Source organism: Microtus ochrogaster, chromosome 5 (assembly GCF_000317375.1).
Source record: "Microtus ochrogaster isolate Prairie Vole_2 chromosome 5, MicOch1.0, whole genome shotgun sequence".
Lineage (NCBI taxonomy): Eukaryota > Metazoa > Chordata > Mammalia > Rodentia > Cricetidae > Microtus > Microtus ochrogaster.
This window is the reverse complement of record NC_022012.1, coordinates 49,613,005-49,632,553: the sequence shown is the minus strand read 5'-3', so window position 1 is coordinate 49,632,553 and position 19,549 is coordinate 49,613,005. Positions and strand designations below refer to the sequence as shown.

The window sequence follows — 19,549 nt, the reverse complement described above, 5'->3', positions numbered from 1 at the left end:
TCTTAGTGCGGGTTTGTGTGTGCATGGTGCACATGTGGAGAGGTCAGAGGACAATTTTAGATTTGGTTCTCTTCTTTCACCTTACATGGGGCATGTATGGGGTTTGAACTTAGGTTGTTAGGCTTGTGTGGCAACTGCCTTTACTCTGAGTCATCTTGATGGACCACACTGAGGTTTATTTTTCTTTTTCTATTTTTCATGTGTATATGTGTCTGGTGGGGGGCAGGGCACATGTGTGTAGGTGCAAGTGCTCATCAAGACCCAGTGTTGATGCCAGAAATTATTCTCTATAACACTACTTTAGTCATTGAAGCAGAATCTCCCAATCAGACCCAGAGCTTGTCTGTGAGACTAGTCCCGGTAGCCAGCTTGTTCTGAGGATCCCTGCCACTGTCTCCTGGGCTGAAGTTACAGGTGGGCCATCATGTCCACCTGGCATTTGCATGGGTTTTTAGAGATCCAAACTAGTTCTCATGCTTATAAGACAAGTGCTTTAATTGCTGGGCCATTCCCCATTTTCCCAAATTAAAGTTTTTGAAGGTGGAAAATTGTATGAAAGTTTCAGGAGGATAGCTTTCTTTTTAAGGATTATTTGTTATTGTTGTGTCTGTGTATGATGTGTTATGTGGGAATATACCACAACTCGCATGTGGAGGTCAGAGGGCAACTTTCTGGAATTGGTTTTATCCCACTGCTACTGTTATCACTTGTAGGTGTAGACCTAGGAATGGAAGTGCTGAGTCACACTGTGTGTAACTTTTGCAAAGCTGCCAAACTGTTTCCTCCAGTTGTGACTCTTTGTGACTCTTCAGTGCTATTTTATAGAAATTGTCTGAGCATTAATAGATTAAGCATCAAGAAAGCCTTTGTCACCTGGGCGTGGTGGCCCATACCTTTAATCCCATCAGTCAGGAAACAGAGGCAGGCAGATCTCTGAGTTCAAGTCCAGCCTGGTCTACAGAGTGAGTTCCAGGATAGCCAGGGCTATACAGAGAAACCCTGTGATGAAAAAAATCAAAGAAAACAAAGAAATCCTGCTTCTAGAAGTTTGGGGAGAAAGTAGTTTGGTAAGTGGAAAGAGTGCTACTTTGGAGGTTGGGGTTTGGGGTCCAATACCAGCTTTGTTTCCTGTAGCCTAGGTTTATTTTTATTAATTAAAATATATGACATCGATGATCACAGTGGTTCTTTACAACTCTCAAATTCTACAGATAAGTAAATATTACATATTTTGACTTGGATCCATTAAGATATTTGCTGATAATAATTTTGGTGATTAAACTTTATGTGTGAACATAATTTGAAAAGATTTGTAATAGACTTTATTTTGTATCTTAGTATTTTATCTAAATATTCTGTGCCTTATATTCAAACATTTCAATATGAATTAACCACATGAGTGAATTTGGCCAAGTGTAGAAGGTCATATTTGGCTTTCTGTTATTTTAGGTATATAAAGTATATTCTCCAAATGGGAAAAATGTGAATTAGTATAGAAACAAACTAAGTAAAGAAAAACTATTTCATTACAAAGTAATTAAATCATATTTCAATGTGAAAACATTTCCTTAAGGAAAACTTGTTTCAGATTCTATACATACTATGTAATTGAAACCTATAACTAAAAATACTACTAAAGGGGTCAAGGGCAAAATTTATTTCTTTTTTTGTTCATATTTAATTTGTCAAACGGATTAATATCCATGTTTAAAGTAAAAATAAAAATAAAACCCATAAAAGTTTATATTTTGTGCCAGGCATGGTGTTATCACCCCAGCAACTTGGAAGGTGGCAGGGGTGTCGTGAGTTCATGACCAGCTTTCAACATTTCATAAGTAGGCTGCTTGTGCAGATGATGCTAATTCCCTGAACCTTTTGGGAAAGAAAATGGGCTGTAAAAGACTATGGGGAATCTCTATCTACGGATAGATTTAGGGGTTTGGCGAACCTGTGACTAAGAAGCCACGGCTATATATTCCCTAATAAGCACCAGGTCCATCTACTAAGTCACAGTACCCACTCATTGGCTTTGCTTCTAGACATTTATTTCCCTTTAATGGTTATCTGGGTTCAGGTACTGACTTCATTGATAGTTATCCAAAAAATATCAGCTAGTAACAGGTGTCATAAATTAAATAAGTATCATTAACAGTAAAGATAGCAGTAACTTCAGAGTCTTGCCACTTCTGCGGGTCAGTCTCATCTGTCCTCATAAGGTTCAGGAATTTTCTCTATAGTAGGTATATTATTTGGGCTGGAGAGATGGCTCAGCGATTAAGAGCACTATCTGCTCTGCCAAAGGTTCTGAATTCAATTCCCAGCAACCACATGGTGGTTTACAACCATCTGTAATGAGATCTGGTGCCTTCTTGAGGAAGAGACCTGGCCATTCATCGTCATCAACATAGACCATGAAACCCAATGTGGACAAGGTCAACAGAACTGCAATATACAGGCTGCCCATTCACACTTCAGCATTGCCAGGAAATAACTTTCAATTCATTCAGATGTGTTATTTGCTGTAACTACAGGTGACTGATGACTCCACTTGAAGCATAGTATGATACTGTAATCACTTTAGTCATGCATGGTATAGCAGAAAAAGAGCCTAGCTTTTGAGAGAGTAGAGAAGGGTTGGTGGGGGGGTGTGAATAGGGAGAGGGTAGCTAAAGGTATAAAGTTTCCATTGTCAAAGACAATGAGTTCTAGAGATCTAATGCCCAGAATGATAGAGTACATTATAAAGAATCTTTTTCAGTGCTAGGGATGAAGCCCAGAGCTTTGCACATGTATATAAGTGTCTATGCCTGAGTTATACTCTGGCCCTAAGAGTTAATCATAAGTATTCAGTGTCTGAAAAATAGAAGGGGAAGGGTGATGAAGAGAGACAATAAGTATGGTAACCAGCTGATTGATTGTGGTAAACATCACACAGTAAACATTGTGGTAACCAGCTGATTGTGGTAAACATCGCACAGTAAACATTGTGGTAACCAGCTGATTGTGGTAAACATCGCACAGTAGTACACATACCAAGGTGTTGCACTGTATGCTTTCCACATTAAAAAAACTTTTCAGAATTGCCTCTAGGAATAAAAAGCTTGCCTTTTACTAGGTATGTATAACTTCAGATAGCTCAGTAAACCTGCCTAAGTCTCTGCTTTCTTTTTTATACAATGGAAATAGTTTCTTCCTTGTAAAGTTATTGTAGGTCAGTGAGATAATATAAAGAACAGTGTGAGTGCTGGTATTTCACCAGCAACACATTTGTGTGAGTGACATGCAGTCTTGAATCCTGGTCAGCCTTGAGGCAGTCTCAATACAGGAGTTAGCCTGATGAGAAAATCTTGGATGGGACAGAATTTCAGCTCTAAAGAGAGACTGAGTCCAACTTCTACTCATGTGCAATGTAGCTTAGCCACAACCCTGCTCGACAGTTTTGTCGTATAGCAGAGGGCTGCTTGAGAAAAGAGCCACAATTGTCTTTGTGTTTTGGAGTCTCTTCCATAAAGGAGTCTTAAACACAACTTAGCAAACAGAGAAAATAGTTTGGTTTTTTAAAATGAACCATTCATATATGGATGAAATATAGCAATGTTAATGCATAGGAGGCTTGCAGTAATTAGAAAATATGGCTCGGTCAATCTGTTCCTCAAAGAGGCATTTATTATTTGCGGAGATAAGTTCATTTCTTTCCTCACCTGGCACATGTCCTTTATTGTGTTTAGCTGTAACAGTGGATGTTTGGGTTCTGCCTCCAGCCTATTGAGTAAAGAGGGTTGAAGTTATTTGCTCTTCTGCAGAGCTCTTGTCTCAGGCAACATGAGGATTTGGGCTTTGAGTGCATAACATTGACTCTCTGAACTTACTTAATAAGAACTATTTATATGATGTGTTTTAATTTTTTTCCTTTGGCAAGATGTAGTTTGTCATGTTCTGTCCTCCAACTTTATCTAGAGAGATAGTATTGGTAGAAAACAGTTTTAAAACTTGATTAAATTTTAGAGTAGAAACAATACTGAATTAGTTTTTTTGCTCTGAATGGTCCAGATATAACCACTCTGCTTATATTCATATTTCACATGAACAAAAAAGTAAAGGTTTAAATTTCTCCATTTGCCATTGTTTAAAGTAAGGCAGACTGAAGTTACTCCAGGCAGAACCTTGTCCCAGTTCCAAAAAAAAAAAAAAAAAAAAAAAGAATTCATGAGTTCATGTTGTAAACTAATTTAATTTCAGCCTTGTGTGTGAGTGTGTGTAGTGTATAAACAGGTTTTTTTTATGTTTGTAGTGTTAAGGATTTGCATCAGAGTTCATCCCAACTTCTTGCTGCACTGTTGAGGAATTTAGACAAACATTCTAATTTAACTGACTAATACATTTGTAGCCATCCCTCTAGCCAATTACCATACATTGTGCTACCCTCTGCCCTTTTTGGTGTTCCATTCCAGATATTTTTAAAATTTCCATGAAATGCAGATGATTTAGGTTCTTATTTAGAGGGCATAAGGTTTTGAGGGTAGTTCTTCAGGTGCCTCTAGAATATATATTATTACTAGGAAATAAGATTTACTAGTTGGAGAATTGCTTTTTAGAATATAAACTTCCTGTATGAAGCCAGTTTATGTTTTTCCACTTTTGGTTTACCGACAGTGATCCCTGTTACCAGAGTTCTCGTACATTTTTGTTGGTTAGTTGAGACTCCACTGGCACCTCTAGTTGGCTCCCACCATGTGTTGTTGTCCCTCTGCTGTATGGCTAGCCTTTTTAGATGGAAGCCATCAGTTCTATCTCTCCCACACACCACAGTGTCCTAGTAGAGCTTATCAAAGGTTCCTCTTTAGTTTGTTCTGTGATTTTGAATTTGTAAGCCATGTGTGGATTTGGCCATTGAAAACGTGGTTAGTCTAAATTGAGATTATATTATTAAAATTAGTCTCAGTTGTTTCCTTTTACCATAACACAAGTGACTAAAATTCTTAAACATGTGGCTTACAAGATATCTATATTGAATATCTCTGTCTTAGGCTTAATAACATTAAGCTACAATCAGTGTTGTAAGTAGGAGACAGCTTTCCCTTTAGCCTCTGCAGTCAGCTTCCCTGGAGGAGCAGTGCTCAGATTCCAGCTCGCGATCTGAATCACTGATATTAGTGCTATGACTTCCTAAGGAAGCCAGACCTGACTGACCATTGTAGAGGGCAGTGACCACATAGAACTCATCTGGATCATTAGATTTCTATGAAAGTACTAAGGTCTCCTTCAGTCAGCATCACATGTACTGAGTTAGAACCATAAAAATGTGTGTGTGCTTGAAGGACACAGACTACAAAAGGGTAAAAACTGCTTCCTGCTCCTAAAGGCTGTCTACTTCTCAGTAGCCAATCAAGAAGTGAAGGTTTACACAAGATACCAGAGCTGTCTTGTTCTTCTCTGCCCTTTTCCTTTATTATGAATTTGCTTAAGCTGCGTTGTTAGACTGTAAGCTTCTTGAGGACAAGGGCAGAGAACATGTCTGCTTTATATTACCTGTAAGGTTTAACAACATCCACAATAGAAAAATTAGCTAACCAAACTGGGGAGACTTCAGTGGGTACAGAACCTGCTGTGCAAGATGAGGACCTAATTTCAAGCCCCAGCATCCATGTAAAGGCCCCAGTGCCAGGTGTGGAATACTTCCCTTTAAGTTGTTGTTCAGGAAATCCCCCTGACACACACAAATAGTACCACTGTTCTTGGTTGCCTGCCAGAACTTGATGTTACAACCCTGATGTCAAAGATAGCAAGCACACACATGGGTCATATGACCTGGAGAAATAAATCAAGGTAGTACTACTGATATAGAAGCTTTCTCCCTACTGGCTAGTTCTTATAGTGTTGAAGGGGGCGATACAGACTGACAGGAGGAAAACCACCAACAGTCCTATCTGGTGAGCTACCTGTGAACTATAATAATGACTGACCTGCAAGATATGCACATTGGTATCCAGAGGTGTCATGACTGTTGTGGTGTGAGGAGAGGGGTAATCAGCCACTTTAAGGCCCACTCCATAGGATACAGCTCATGCCCTGATACTGTAAACTGGGTCAAAAACCCACGGCTGGGGAGACCATGGGTCCTGGAAGAAAAGCTACTACTGTTATTACTGAGTGGGTGTCATATCAAATTATTTCTAGCTACTGATGTGGGAATGATTTCTTATTAATAAAGAAACTGCCTAGGCCCATTTCATAGGCCAACCCTTAGGTAGGCGGAGAAAACAGAACAGGATGCTGGGAGAAAGAAGCTGAGTCAGTGAGTCGCCATGGTTCCCGCACTCCAGACAGACGCAGGTTAAGATCATTCCTGGTAAGCCAGCTTGTGTGCTACAAAGATTAATAGAAATGGGTTAGATTAATATGTAAGAGCTAGCCAATAAGAGGCTGGAAGTATTGGGGCCAGGCAGTGTTTAAAAGAATACAGTTTCCGTGTAATTATTTCGGGACATAAGCTAAACTAGCCATGTGGGCGGCAGGGTGCTGGGGACGCAGCCCCGCCGCTCTTATTTCAACAAGCTACTTAACCTTTAAACTCACAAAATAGTGTATCTGTCTGTTCTCAGAATAGTACATCTCTCAACCCTCATCAGAAAAGCTTCTTTTTTGCAGTGGATGGTGGTTAAAGCAGTGACTCACAACAGCTCAAAATGCAGAGAATAAATGTCTATAGACTGCTCAGTCCTAAATGAGATCTAGCTCTGTCATACTTTCTATCCCCAAGGCTTAGGGAACATCAAAGAAGGGTGGCCAGAAAGGTTGTTAGAGGCAGAGATTGGGAAAGACTGCTACAAAACAGTGTTTTCTGGCCATGACAGGGCTGTTGCATTCCTGAATTAACAGTGGCTGCGGAGTCTTGCACAAAATCTGGACAAGATCAACCCACTCAAAATTACAGCATGGAGGGGGAGGGGTTCATCATGTCCCACCTCTACCTGAGGAGCTATTGGCAGTTGGTGGCTGTTGAGGGAGGGAGAATTAGAATTCTTCAGGGATAAGGCCTCTGAGAGGCTACTCAGGCTCCAGTAGATGATTCTGCGGGCAGCACTAAGTGAACTATGTTAAAATAAAGAAAAAGAGAACATGTGGTTGGGAGGGTATGGGGGAGGAGGGTAGATGTGATCAAAATGTGTTATATGATCCTATGAGATACCCAAGGGATAAATTTAAAATATAATATAACACAAAATAAGCCATGTGAAACATTGCATACCTATAATGTCATGCTGAGGAGGTGGAGATAGGATGATCCTTGGGGTTTGCCAGCCAACCAGCCCAACCACATTGAAATTGAGCTTCAAGTTCAGTGAGAGACCCTGTCTCATAAAATAAAGTGGAGAAAGACTGAAGAAGACACCCGTTATTAGCCTCTAGGCTGTGCAGTACACACATATGCACACAAAGTAGAGAAAAATCAGCTAACCATCACCACTGAACTCTTTCTTGTTCTGGTACACTTGCATATTTTATTATTTGCATCACAGGGCATTTTGGCTGCTCCTTTTAATTATAAAGTACCCTTTTCTCAAGTTCCTGTGCTGCCATCTGTTGGAAAATTATTGTAATAAAAGTGTAGATTATTAGTGACTGGCATAAGTGGTACCTTTCTCCAGAGTTTCTCAGTGTACACCTGTTTAACTGTACATGGTAGTCCTGAGGTCACCCTAGGGTACTCCACTCAGATCACCAGTGAGATTAGAGAATTAAGGTTTGAACAGATTTCAGACTAAGAGATGGTACGTTAGTTTCTTGGGAAACCAGATACTGTGCTAAAGATGGAAACCTCAGCAATAATCCTAAGAATTGGGAATTGTTATGATACTAGTTTTGGGAGGTTAATAATTGGTTCTGGTCTGAACAGTCTCCAGAGCCTGGGTTTTTGACCCCAACAGTGCTCTTCTGTGCACATCTGTGAGTAGCAGCTGAGACTTGGTTTTTCGCTTACAGTCCATTGTGAATCCTCAGCCCCTGAGTTTTTTGCATGGACCTACAGGTGTAGTGTTTTTGTTTTAGTTTTTGTTTGGCATTTGAGAAAAATAAAAGAATTAGTGCTTTCTTTGGGTCATGTTTATTGGTGCCATCTCTCTCACACACATCACTTTGGTCCTTCTATCTCGTGACTTTACTTCTTCCCTGCAGGGTAAACAACCCAAATTGCTACCAATATGGTGGGTCTGGTTTTGTGTTTATGTTCTTGTTGTCTCCCCCTCTCTGTCCCCCTTTCCTTCCCTCTCTCCTTCATTCTCTTTTTCCCCTCTCGCCCTCCCTTTTCCTTTTCTCTTCCTACATTTACTACAGCCCCCCTAGGATTAGCTTCAAGATGCCACCTCCTTCTTCCAGTATCTGTTTCTGTCTCTAATCCCATCTCGTTTTGAATCCTTAATTGCTGTTCTCCCCTCCAACATCTCTCATTTTCTCTCCCAGTTATTTCACTGATTTAGAAGGAAAGTGCCTTAGGGCAGGGATTGTTTTGTGCTGTGAAGCAGTAACTAAAGTGCTCCATAAATTAGCATCTGTAGAATTTTGTACATACTAATTATTATTGTTGAAATACAGAAAAATGCTTTCTAAAGCCAGAGGAAGCATCCTAGTATATTAGTCTAATTGCCTGAACATGTTTTTTAAAAGGAAAAAGACTATTTCTCTTCCTGCCTGAGAGCCATAGGCCTCAGTGCAGCCCAGATCCCCAACTCTCTCTCCCAAGGTCTTATTTCAGTGTGTTTAGACAACAAAATGAAGTCCCATTGGTCAGGATCCCTTAGGTTGTTGATGTTGGTGGTCATAGATAGCCTGAAGCACCTGCCTTGAATTGGCTTTGGTCAACATTCTGTTGTCTCCTTGGTACATTTATGGTAAAAGGCAATGGGATTCATTCAAAAGAGGCAGAAGCTCAAGGTAGACATACTTATATTATGCTTGTATTTACTGCCAGAGTGAACTAGCATTTTGTTAGCATTTCATGCTAAAATGGAGCTTTTAAGATGTGTTGAATTTTAATGCAGACATGTATGTCAGGAAAACTCATTTATAGTACTATTGATCTTTTCCAGTGTGTTCTTTGAGAATCTACATAGAAGAGTGATCAGGAAGAATAACTAGTGAGACACTTTCGTCTGAATAATTTCTTTTAACATGATTACATCAGCTGGGTGTGGTAACATGCTGCAATCCAGCTGTGTAATTACTGGTGTACTCAGGACAGAACATGTATTAGCTGCTCATCTTTACTTTCTGTGGTAGACCTCTCATCCCAAGACACAAAATCTTTAGGCAAATAGCTCTCACTATCGGCAGGCTTGAGTAAAGGAGGCACACCTCCCATAGCACACTGACACTGTAGTTTTCTTCCCAACTCATTGTAATGGTCTCCTTGTAATTAGGGAAAAGACTAGTACAGCTGGTTCAGAAAACAAGGTCAGCTCCTTTTAACTTGATTAACTCACCATGGAGACAAAACTGCCTCAAGGTTACGGTATTGAGGCACTGTGCTGTTCTGGAAGCAGTTGGACACTTTATGCTCTTAAAGAGAAGATCTGTGGTTATGCTGCCAACATGCTAGAGGGGCTGCATCAGAGCTGAAGGCGCTCTCTTCCCATGGTATTCAGTTCTGGCTATTCTTGGGAGTATCCTGGAAGCTTCTGGAAAAGCACCCGTAGACTAAGACCCCCAGGAAGGAAAGTGACCTATCTATGTCCTATACACCTAGATTTTATGAAATATCACAACACTGGAGGACCATATTACTCCTATCCTAACTGAAATGCTCTCTGATACAATGGACAATTGTTAAACTAAATCATAAGCAATAGAAAAAACAAGGTGAGACCACTTGACACTGCCAGTGGCTTTGAAGTGTCTGCCTTGTAACAGAAGTAAGCATGGCAGAGCCACCTCCAGTGCTTTCTCCTTGTTACTCATCCAAAAGTAGTGTACGTGGTCAATGCCCCTCCCTCCCAAGCCAGGGCATGCCAGCTTATGGGTGGGAAAAGGTTCTCAGTTGAAGTTTTAATTATATCTACTAGGCAAACTGGAGCAGCTGAGCTCTTGTAATTAAGTGCTTGTTAAATCACTCTTCCATGATGGTACTTTTAATTTTCAAACATTGGTACTTTAAAATTTTTAGATAAGGGGAGAGAGAGAACAGTAGTTGGCTATGATTTCCTTCTAATATTTGGGGGTAGAGGGTCTAGAAGATGTGCAGATGACATTTATCACTCAGAAACACCCATGTGGGAGCCCTCGTGTTGGGTTCTGAAAGCCACACCAATACTTTCAAGAAGTGTGTTATTTTTTTTATTCTGCATCTGTTCGTCCATCTGTCTGTGAACACAGGCATGCTTAGAACCTCTTCACACTAATTTGTATTTCTGGCTTTTATAAATAGGAAATTTAATAAGTAGATCCTAATTATCATTTTCACAAATATCCTTTTGTGAGAAGGCAAACAAGCAAAAAATATATTTTAATATGTTTGTATATGTTAATATTACAATGTGTGCATGTTGTGAATGGGTAGATACAACATATGTGAGTTGCCCAGTTATACCAAAGTGAGTGCCATAGGTGCCAGTATGAAACTGGGATGGTTGCTGTGAGATGCTGAGCAGTTTGGTGCATTGTAAATGTTCAGTATGTGTTTGTCTATGTATTTTTATACCACCACTACTATAGGAACTCACTAGAAAAAGAGAACTGTGATATAAAAGTTGGAGAAGAAAAGCATGACTTAAGTGTTACATGTTGGATAATCCATTTTGCATATCTTTTGCCTAAGATTTAAGTTACTAATGGTATACACTTTATGAAGTATTTTATAGGGCTGGAGATGTAGCACATAGTTGGCAGAGTGCTAACCTAGCATACACGAGGCTCTAGGTTCAAGAACAGGACTCCATAAACTAGGTGTGGTGATGGATGACTGTAATATCAGCAGCACTTGGGAAGAAGAGGCAAGAGGATCAGAATTTCAAAGTCATCCCCAACTAGATAGTGAGTTTGAGACAGCCTGAGACACCTGAGACTCTGCCTCAAAAATGTTCTATAATATAAATGCATATTAATAATGTGGTCTCTTGTTTCAGGAACTTTATATTGCTGTTGGAATATCTGGAGCCATCCAACATTTGGCTGGGATGAAGGACAGCAAGGTAATAGTGTGCACTAATTAGAGTATTAAAAGAAAAAGCTTTCACATTTCTGTATACATACAGTTAGAGTGTGAACTTGAACACTTTGCATTAACATAGATCTGGGAACTGAGAGATTGAAGCTGCTATGCCCTGTCTGAAGTGTACTGTTAGTGGGGAGGGGTGGCTCATCACAAGGCACAGGTAAACCTAAGCTAAGCTTACTGTGTGCTGAGCCCTATCTGCTTGTGCCTCAGTTTCTTTGTTTCCCAAATGTGGGTGTTAGGTAATTACCAGTATCCATTTCAGCTCTGACAATCTATGGGTAGAAGATGTGAGACTGAAGCAACTTAATAAGGTTCTGGTCCCTGAATCTCTTGTCATCTTCGCTTGGTGCCCATCAGAACCACCCTCTTCTGGGTTGCTAGCAGTGTGTGACTGACACAGTTGGGTTAGAGTATTGGGCAATCTTAATACCTTTGAAATTGTCAAAGTTGTGCTGTGTAGTCAAAACACTTGATTTTAACTTACTACTTGAACTGCATTTGGAAGGCCTCTGGAATAACTATGAACATATATTTCAGAGTATGACATATTAACTCATGCATAATAATGTACAGTTTGAATTATGAACTTATCTTTCATGAAGGCAGAAATGCATCTGAAACCCTGCATTTATCCATTCAGATGGAAGCTGGGTATAAAAGATAATAAAACTTTTAACAGGCTTAAGTTCTAACTTGAAGAAATACATGCACTATCTCTTTGTAGCTTCTAAATGAATTGGTTCAGACCCAGTCATATTTCACAGTTGGCTGGCAGGTTTCTTTACTAAGCTCTGAAAACAGCAGTGCCAGTGGGGAAAATGTGACTTATGCATTAATGCTCACACACACGCACACACAAAACACACACGACCTCTCTAATACCAGAAGCCTTAGAATATATATATTTTTAGCTAGACCAATTCAGATGTGTTTAAAATACTCCTCCAAAATAAACGATTATGTGTGCCAAGAAGATCCTGGTGAAAATTCCCCTCACCTGGCAACAGGACTAGTTGCTGAGGGAAGCAAAACAGACTTGATAGCGTAAGTCTGAGCAAGCCAGGAACAGCTGAAATACAGAGACCACAGTTAGGGAATAATCTGTGAATAAACTTCAATGGTGCATCCTTTTACCCAGTCCACAGATATATAATTAGATGATTAAATGAATAAAAGGTAATCCATCAGATGTGGTGACGCACACCTTCAATCCCACACCATGGAGGCTAAGGCAGAAAAACAGAAGTTCAAGGCTAGCCTGCTTTAAAGACCTTGATCCATTTAAAAAAAAAAAAAAAGGAAAATAAGTTGAAGGAAAAAAATATTTCAACTACAGCTACTGTTATCTCTGTCTTTTGTGGGGAGCCAATGATTTCTATTGATAGTTTTTGTAAAATTCTTGTTTGAATGGCCTAAATCTGATAATTGCATTGAACTGCAGTTTTTTATTTAGCATGATAGTATAGTGAATTGATTATTATAGCAAGTTAGTTAATATGCTGAACTATATATGTAGTGATAAGGTTGAATACAATGTGTGTGTTTAAAACAGGAGGAGGAAAAGCTTGAATTTACAAAGAGCAAACAATACTTTATCATAGCAGTTTTACAGTTGATAATTTAAGAATATTATTTTAGTAATCCAGAAAAGTATATCCATTCCACTCTCTTTTTAATATCATTGTGGTTCCTAGCCTATAGTTATGTGCTCACTCTTTTAAAGTAACTTTTATGTAGTGGGACGAAAAAGCTTTCAGATGATTAAACTGTCAAATGTTTGACTAGGTGGCCTCCAGGAGAATCGTTAACCGTCATCAATTAAATAAATCTCTGCTTCTAGCTGCGAAGCAGGATACACTTTCCCAGAAGAGGAGCATCAGTGAAGTCTGGGCCCTGTGAGGCATGTTTGTCCTCGCAAGTCTGGATTTGAGACTCACATGTGAAGCTCATGTACTGTCCCTGAGCTGACAACATCAAGGCCACACTGAGCTCCAGTCCCAGTTACTCTGACATGTTCAACTGTCCATTTCAGGGGCCCTGTAGGGGAATTAGACATGTTCTGAAGCCTTTATTTTAGGCCAGACTACATCAGAATAATACCAGTGGATTTCTCAAGATACAGTGACAGGTAGTTAGAAATTTATCTTTACCTTTAGAGATCTGAATTATTATAATTCACTGTCCATTAAAATAATTTTACACTTGAGTCAGAGCTCTAACTTTACTTAATTATAATGGTGTTTGAAACTATGGGAAATACCAAACAATTCTCTCTGCTCTTTAAGTAACTGCCACAACTTTCATATTTAAGAATGTATCTGTAGGAGGTAAGGCTAATCTTTGACACTTTTTATAGGAGACCCAGTAACTTGTTTTATTGTATTTGCTGCATACATAAGGACTTTTTAATTTTTTTTAAGTTCTTTAATAGCAGGTTGACAAGATAGCTTTTTTTTTTTTTTTTTTTTTTTTTTTGAGACAGGGTTTCTCTGTAGCTTTGGTGCCTGTCCTGGAACTAGCTCTTGTAGACCAGGCTGGCCTCGAACTCCCAGAGATCTGCCTGCCTCTGCCTCCCGAGTGCTGGGATTAAAGGCGTGTGCCACCACCGCCCGGTGACAAGATAGCTTTTTATACTCAGAACAGATCCAGGATAAATAACAAGTAGAACAGAATAGAAACAAAAGTTTGCAAACACTGTGATTTGGGGTATGGATTAGTTACTATTTTATCTAAAAATCAAACCTTTTTTTCTTAAGAAAAAAATTTAAGGGGATAATAATTTTAAACTCTTTACTCAAGATGGGCCACATGATGATATTTTACTGTACTAAGTGGTGATATTTTGATAGTGGTAGCTATTTTACTACAGTACTACCCAAAACCTTTTTGTGTATACAGTGTTGGCATAGAAACTCCAAATTAGTCTTGACAGATATTTAAACACTGTTAGTGCATTGTAAGAAGAAACTTAAAAACAGAACCACCAATCAGTGTGCTGTTTTCACTTCACAGACAATTGTGGCTATTAACAAGGACCCAGAAGCTCCAATTTTCCAAGTGGCAGATTATGGGATAGTTGCAGATTTGTTTAAGGTAAGCTAGTCTTGAAAGGGATTGCTGTCACTAGCATTGCCATCCAGTGTGTTTTGTCAAAGATAAAATGATAGACAAAAATGTGTTGTGCATCTGTATATATGCTATTAATTTATTACATAATTTTGTCATATTTAAAATCTAACAGCTTTGTGATGTTACTGTACAACACAGTTTTTTTTTCTTTTGAAGAAATCCAGATTATAAAATATCCACAGGACCCTTGGTATATCACACACTGAATCAGCATAGTGTAAAGTGACACCATAGGTAGAATCTCGGATCATATTTGATATATACACTACAGAAATGAGCATCAAGCTCTTCATTCAGGGATTGCTGAGGGTATGAGGGCTTTTCAGGGAAGAGTTGGCACTGAAGTCCTGTTCAGATGGCTCAACAAGAATGTTCTGTTTATTGACTTTGAAAATTAAGAGCTTTCTCATGTGACAGGTTTAAAGAAGACATGTTTTTCCCCCATTTTTAAGCACATTTGTGAGCATTCTTACCCTATTGTTGGGTTCTTTGCATAGTCTCAATACAAAGTTGTTAACAAATATGGTTTCCAAATACTTATCATTCAGTAAAGGGTTTTGTTTGCATTTATTTATTTGTTTGTTTGCTTTTGTTCATTTGTTTGTTTTTTGAAGCAAACTTTGTAGACCTGGATGGCCTGGAACTTGCTATGTAGACCAAGCTGGGCTTGAACTCAAGATCTGACTGCCTCTCCTTTCCAAGTGCTGGGATAAAAGATGATAGCACCGTGCCCAACTTTATTCTGACTTTTTTGATAATTTCTTTAGATGTACAAATACTTCTAATTTTTATGAAGTCCAGTCTGTTTATCATCTCCTTTCATTGCTTGTGCTTTTGTTATTGTATCTGAGAGTCAATGGCCAACCTAAAGTAATGAAGATTCACACTTAGGTTTTCTTCTAACAACTTCATGGTTATAGTTATTTATCTGTTTTGAATACATTTTTGTATATGGTGTTTGATAGGGGCCCACCTTCATTCTTTCCATGTGTATGTCCATTTGCCCTGCACCCTTTATTGAAGAGACCATAGTGTTGGCATGGGTGGATTTGTTATGCCACCTGTCTTCCCACCACAGCCGTTACACTCTCTGTTACCACTTGAACCTACAGTGTTTATCTCCATTGGCGCTCTCTCTCTCTCTCTCTCCTCCCCTCTCTCTCTTTTAACCAGATTCCTTTTCTCTTCTAGAATGATGTTCTAAATTTTCGTAGGTTACAATGGTCTCTTCTTTCTTGAAAACTCCTAAATTTGGAGCATGTGTTACTGTTTCTGTCATTCTCCTACATCTGGTATAAGATGAAGACGTTTAGAGTATATTTCTAGTAACAGAATTGATCCAAAAACTCCATGTCAGTTTGTTGATTTTTAGTTTACGCATAGAACTGTGCAGCCATCACTTAATTCCAGGACATTTTCATCACACTGAAGAGAAATCCCATGCCCAGAGATGTCTCCACTCTAAGGGGAAGATGTTCATTATGTGTTTATAGCAGTAGACTGCTGTCTTTTTAAATTCAAGACTCCTCTGATTTGCTCTTCCTGAGTAGGGCTGGCTGCCTCTGCAATGTCTAAAGGATATTAAAAATAAGAATTCAGGTCTTTCAATATGCCCAGGCCTTTACATTTAGCACTTCCCCTTACTGGGTCATATAGACTCCTTGTGAAGTCTGTTGTTGGTTTAGTGATGGCAAGAGAAAATCCCTTGACTCTTCTGTGGGTAGTTGGCTAGGGGACATTTTGTAGGGTGAACTTTATATATTCTAAGTTTTTGGTCTCCTGGGGAAAGATGTTGTGCTCTGGCATGTTTTTCATGAAACACACTGGTCCTGTGTGAGGCTCGAAGAACATGTCATCCCTGTGACTGATCCTGTGTGAGGCTCGAAGAACATGTCATCCCTGTGACTGGTCCTGTGTGAGGCTCGAAGAATATGTCATCCCTGTGACTGGCATGAGCTCTGAGCTCGTGGTACCTCCACTGAGGAAAACCAGGGGAAGTGGTGCCAGCACTTAGAGCTGCCCTGAGCGAATGCCTGCTGGCTCCGTGGTAAACACAGGCCTTTTAATAGGTTGGAGACAAAGTGACATTCGGAAGAAACAACATGTCGACAATTTCCTTAATAAATTTTGTAGGAACGCATTATTTCCACCTTGTGGAAATGTAGCTCTCTTAAATAATTGAGAGGCTGCATTCATCAGTAGAGCGGTCAGTGGAGATCTCTGTGAGCTAGGGCAGCTCACAGCCCTTTGAAAGACTAGGTAATTGATATTTTACACAGGCGGCCCGGCTGGTGCTGAGAATTTCTGTGCGGCATCACAGTCTCACTGTCCGCTCTCCTCTGCTGTCCAAACGTTGCACTCTAGTTGCAGCCACTGACCTGACAGGGCCAAGGGTTGCAGTTAATTGTGTTTTAGAATGGGTGTCAGCCCAGTCATTCGCGCTTGCTGTGGTCTGTTGTCTGTTAACCAGCCACAGCACAGGCACACAATCTTGATTTTAGTGAAAGGCAATGATACTGAATTCAGTTCATTGGAATGTACCACGTAATAGTAACAAATGTTGAGAAAGCCAACAGAACGTTTATGAAGTGTACAATGAAAGAATAAAAGAGTCACCTGGTGGTGGTAGTACAAGCCTTTAATCCTAGCACTTGGGAAGTAGAGGCAGGAGGATCTTTTTGAGGTCGAGGCCAGCCTGGTCAACAGAGCATGTTCCAGGACAGCCAGAGCAATTACACAGAGAAACCCTGTCTCAAAAAACAATAAACAAACAAACAAATGGAAAAAAACCCACATACACACACAAAAAAAAAATGAAAGAGCAAGTGCTAGAGTAGTCTGACAGTTCTGAGCAGTGACAGTGGTGTGCAGGCTTGAGGGAGAGGCAGGTGCACGGTGAAGGAAGGAAGGACGCTGGGGAAATATGAAGGTAAAGAAGTCTTGATGCTCTCAGCCCCAAAGAGAAGAACTTAACCTCCTACTAAGTATTTTTAGTGATGTCTAAGTTTGTGATTGTGTCAAAAGGCATCTGGACAGAAGTTGGCTCTAAACCGTGACAGCCTGTGTTCCTGATGAGCTTAACCCCAGAGGGTTTGCTATCTCACTAGGGGTGGGAGGAAAGAGCGAGCAAGCAAGGAATGTGTGTGCCTGGATGGCACTTGTTGCTGAATGAAGATTTGTCATGATTTTAGCCTCCATGGCCTCCCCAAGCACTATGGCCTTGTTTCAGGTAGGACTTAAGATGTTAATTACTGTTTCAGTTTTTTGTTTGCTTGTTTGTTTTGCAGGTGGTTCCTGAAATGACAGAAATACTGAAGAAAAAATAAATCAAAATCATGTCAAGGAAACTGTCAAAAGTATTCAGCTGAAATAATAGAAATTTATAATATGAGGAAAGAAAATATGCTAACAGCAACTAGAATGCCTTTTGATGAATCAATTATTATATTCCTTTTTAATTTTTTGTGGTCCTAAACAATTATTTTTGACATTTTCTAATTCTGTAATAAAATATATAATAAAGTTTTGTCATCCTTTAAAATTGCTATTAGAAACATGCCTAACTTCTTAAACAAAGAAGAATTTGAAGAAAGGGAATAAAATGCACTTCTAGCCAGGTATGGTTGCATTCACCTTTAATCACAGCACCACAGAAGGAGATGGATCTCTGTGCACCCAAAGCCAGCCTAGTCCACATAGCAAGTTCCAGCCAACCAGGGCTACATAGACCAAATCATCAACATCACTTGCTTCTTCACTTGTCTTATTCACAGGTGCTCTCTGTTTTAGGCAAGAGTAAAATTCCTCTAGCCTGGTCACCCTAATATAATTGTTGAATGGCATATCCCAGAAGATAGCAGCTGTAGTGGCAAATTCAGAACTACAGAAGCTTGACCACAAAGCATAAATGTTCCAGAAGTATTCTGGTTTTCAGAAAAACATAGCTAATGTGACAAAGTTGACCTGACTTAAGCCTGGCCATGCTGAAAGTGTTTTCATTTTTTTAACTCAAAAGTTGCCCATTTCAGGTAGGGGCTCATCAGTTTATCAGACTTTGTGTCTGCAAAGGATGGGGAGCCAAGAAGGAAGGACAGCTGTGAAACAATATAACTTTTTATACAGATAGCTTGGTACCACTATGAATGTTTAAAATTCTGCTCAGAAAATACTCTGCCCTTTGCTTTTCTCTCCTGGTATTTTCCTTGTGTGGAGAAAAACAACCAGGCTCCTACATCATCCGTACATGTGGCCATCACTTGCATTCTCCCGCCCTAGGGTTCTGCTGCACCAGGAGCACCAGTCAGAGGTGAGCGAGGCCATGCCAGGCCTGCAGGAAGCCATAGGCAGGTATCTGGGGCCACATGAGTCATCTGCAGAGTAGAATAAGAACTGCCAGCTGAGGTTGCACCTTGTGTTGAGCATGCAGCACCATAAGGAAGAGATAGGAAGTGAGCGGTGAGGGAAGGGCACCCGGTCCTCCAGACCCCATGTGGCCAGCCTGGCCCTGCCTCTGCTGCCTAACAGCCTATGTTGACTTGTGGTCACCCTGCTTGCTGCAAAGTGCTTTTGGAAGCTGTGGCATTTTAGCCTTCTAGTGAGGTGAGTGGGCTGCAGTAAAGTAATGTCTCTTTACAAGACTTGAACACGTTGGTACCATGGGATCCTAGAATGCCAGAGCTGTACCCCTGGTTGCCCAGGTTGACCTAGTGGGTTGCAGAGGAGAGAAAACTATAGTGAATTTCCTGGGCATTCATGGCTTCTTCAGTCAGTCACCTCATGAAGTGATAACTGTATCTTCCTGTCTTTGGGGTACTTTCTTAGGGGCTTATCCAGTTACCCCTCATCTCTTGCAGGGGCAGGAGCAATGGCAGATATGATTTCTGTAGTGGGACCCCCATTGAGATATACTGGTTAGAAGGAGCACCTCAGGTAGCATCTTCTGACTTGAACTGATTATCCTTTCTCCCACTGATTCCTCTTGTGCTTGAACCAGAATTTACTGGACACAGGTCATTGTCATCCTCACCGTAGCATTTAGCATAGTTATGTTACTTACCAGACTGATAAGTTCTGAGAAATGACCGATTTCTCCAGATACCATTGAATGTACAAACCTAGGTACCGCAGCCAACTCTACACCTAGAGTTCACAGTGTGTGTATCTGTATGTTCATGTGACTGGCACAGTGTGTGTATCTGTATGTTCGTGTGA

General features: G+C 40.0%; 1 protein-coding gene across 1 annotated transcript in view; it reads left to right on the top strand.

The window, feature by feature from the left end:
* Window positions 1-17,882, top strand: part of Etfa (electron transfer flavoprotein subunit alpha) — a 60,917-nt gene extending 43,035 nt beyond the window's left edge. Inside the window, exons 10-12 of the mRNA XM_005347391.2 lie at window positions 11,118-11,183; window positions 14,222-14,302; window positions 17,626-17,882. Coding sequence (XP_005347448.1) covers window positions 11,118-11,183; window positions 14,222-14,302; window positions 17,626-17,664 — 186 coding nt within the window. The 3' untranslated portion in view covers window positions 17,665-17,882. The remainder of the gene's footprint in view (window positions 1-11,117; window positions 11,184-14,221; window positions 14,303-17,625) is intronic.
* Window positions 17,883-19,549: the final 1,667 nt, after the last annotated feature.